The sequence below is a fragment of the Hordeum vulgare genome, chromosome 5H (assembly GCF_904849725.1).
Source record: "Hordeum vulgare subsp. vulgare chromosome 5H, MorexV3_pseudomolecules_assembly, whole genome shotgun sequence".
NCBI lineage: Eukaryota > Viridiplantae > Streptophyta > Magnoliopsida > Poales > Poaceae > Hordeum > Hordeum vulgare.
In genome coordinates, this window is record NC_058522.1 from 384,397,419 (window position 1) to 384,399,050 (window position 1,632).

The 1,632-nt window shown below is 50.4% G+C and overlaps 1 protein-coding gene across 1 annotated transcript; it reads right to left on the reverse strand.

Annotated features, from left to right (window-relative positions):
• Positions 1–231: 231 nt before the first annotated feature.
• Positions 232–1,305, reverse strand: LOC123398834 (extensin-like). The gene has a single exon (XM_045093282.1). The coding sequence runs from the start codon at positions 1,252–1,254 to the stop codon at positions 412–414; it is 843 nt and encodes a 280-aa protein (XP_044949217.1). The 5' UTR covers positions 1,255–1,305; the 3' UTR covers positions 232–411.
• Positions 1,306–1,632: the final 327 nt, after the last annotated feature.

The window sequence follows — 1,632 nt, forward strand, 5'->3', positions numbered from 1 at the left end:
GTTTATGATATAAAATATTTCTAGAATCGGAAAACGATGTTCGCAAAAGTTTACGAGGAAAAATAAAAATAAAATAAGAACAAACTTGAAAAAAGAAAATAAATAATACAAAAGTAAAAAAGACTAATGTGAAATTAAAAGAGTAATTATCTCATTCTCACACATGTTCAAAATTCATGTATGACTGCCATATTTCTATAGCTCGATCCTCGAACCTCGGATGATGTATTCTTTTACTAGAAAGGTGTCGTCATGTCAGAATATTCTTTCTCGCGTTACAAGGCATGGTATATTTGCTAGTAATCAATCAATACAGTGGTGAGGCAAATTAACGACCATTGACGATGTCCTCGCACTGTGCGAATAACAGCTATGGTACACACACACCCTCGCGCATACATGTTACGGAACCTAATAGTATTCTTGATGGAGGCTTGCTGCTTGCGAATAAGATTCGATGCGGGGCTCCGTATCGCCGAGACGAGGGTGTGGCGCCGGTGGGTATCGTAACCCACGAGCACGAGGAGCTATTGGTGTCGACGGAGGCGGCAACGACACGGCCGGTGGCTCGCCGGCGTCGTCGTACTCGTACGTCTTGGACTTCACACGGGGAGGCCATGTTGTCCGTGCAGGCGGTTGCGACGTGACATTAACAGGCGGTGGCGCTTGCGGCGTTGATGGCTCGTAGTTCCTGGATGGCAGGCGGGCAGGCAATGGCATTACCCGCTGCTCACGCATCTCGTTGGGCGGCACCAGCGGGCGAGGCGCCGGCTGAGGCGGCTCGCATCTTTTGGATGGCACAGCGGCAGGAATTGGTGTCGCCGCAGGCGCCGGCGGCTCACGCGCCCTGTTGCAGGGTGGCACCGGCGCACGAGGTGTCTTTGCCGTTGACGCCGCCTGAGGCGCCAGCGCCGGTGACACATGCTGAGGAGGCACCAACTGTGACGGCGGCTCATAATAAGGCGCTTGTATAGTAGGCGGCGGCCGCAGCACGACATACGGCTGCGTCGGCGGATAATGTGGTGGTGCCGGCTGCGGATGCTGCTGCACAGGCAGCGGCGCCGGCGCCGGCTCTGTCACGACATGCGGCTGTGTCGGCAGATAAGGTTGTGCCGGCGGCGGCTGCCTTGAATAATCTTGACGAAGGCCATCATCAGGATCTTTGGCACTGCCGCAGCAGTACCAAATGTGGCAGGAGATGTTGTCGCAGGAGAGGTTGTCGCAGGAGAGGGTAAGAGATGGACATCCGGACATGCTCGATCACTTGCTCTGTACGTATCTAGCTATATGTTATTTTTTACAGATTTCAGTACTTGGTCACATGTTTACATACGTCTGGGTTTTATATAAGAAAGCAGGTACACGCGCGGTCTGGCTTAGTGAGCCTAACTTGGATGTTAAGGATCATGTACGTCTCTATGGATGATATTTACATTGACTTGACCGAATATAAGTGAGTAAGTGGCCGGTCACACTAGTGAAGGATCCGATTCCATCGCCCACTCCAACTTGTAATGGTGTCGCCAAATTATGCAATATAATCTTATCCGATGGATCCATGGAGTAAGTATTAATTGACCCCATCACATGAAGGGAAACTTTTAAAACCTGTCTGTATATACACCTTATATT

What these genes read in the sequence shown, in the direction of transcription:
- LOC123398834 (XM_045093282.1), bottom strand. Translation starts at nt 1,254, where the DNA reads ATGTCCGGATGTCCATCTCTTACCCTCTCCTGCGACAACCTCTCCTGC.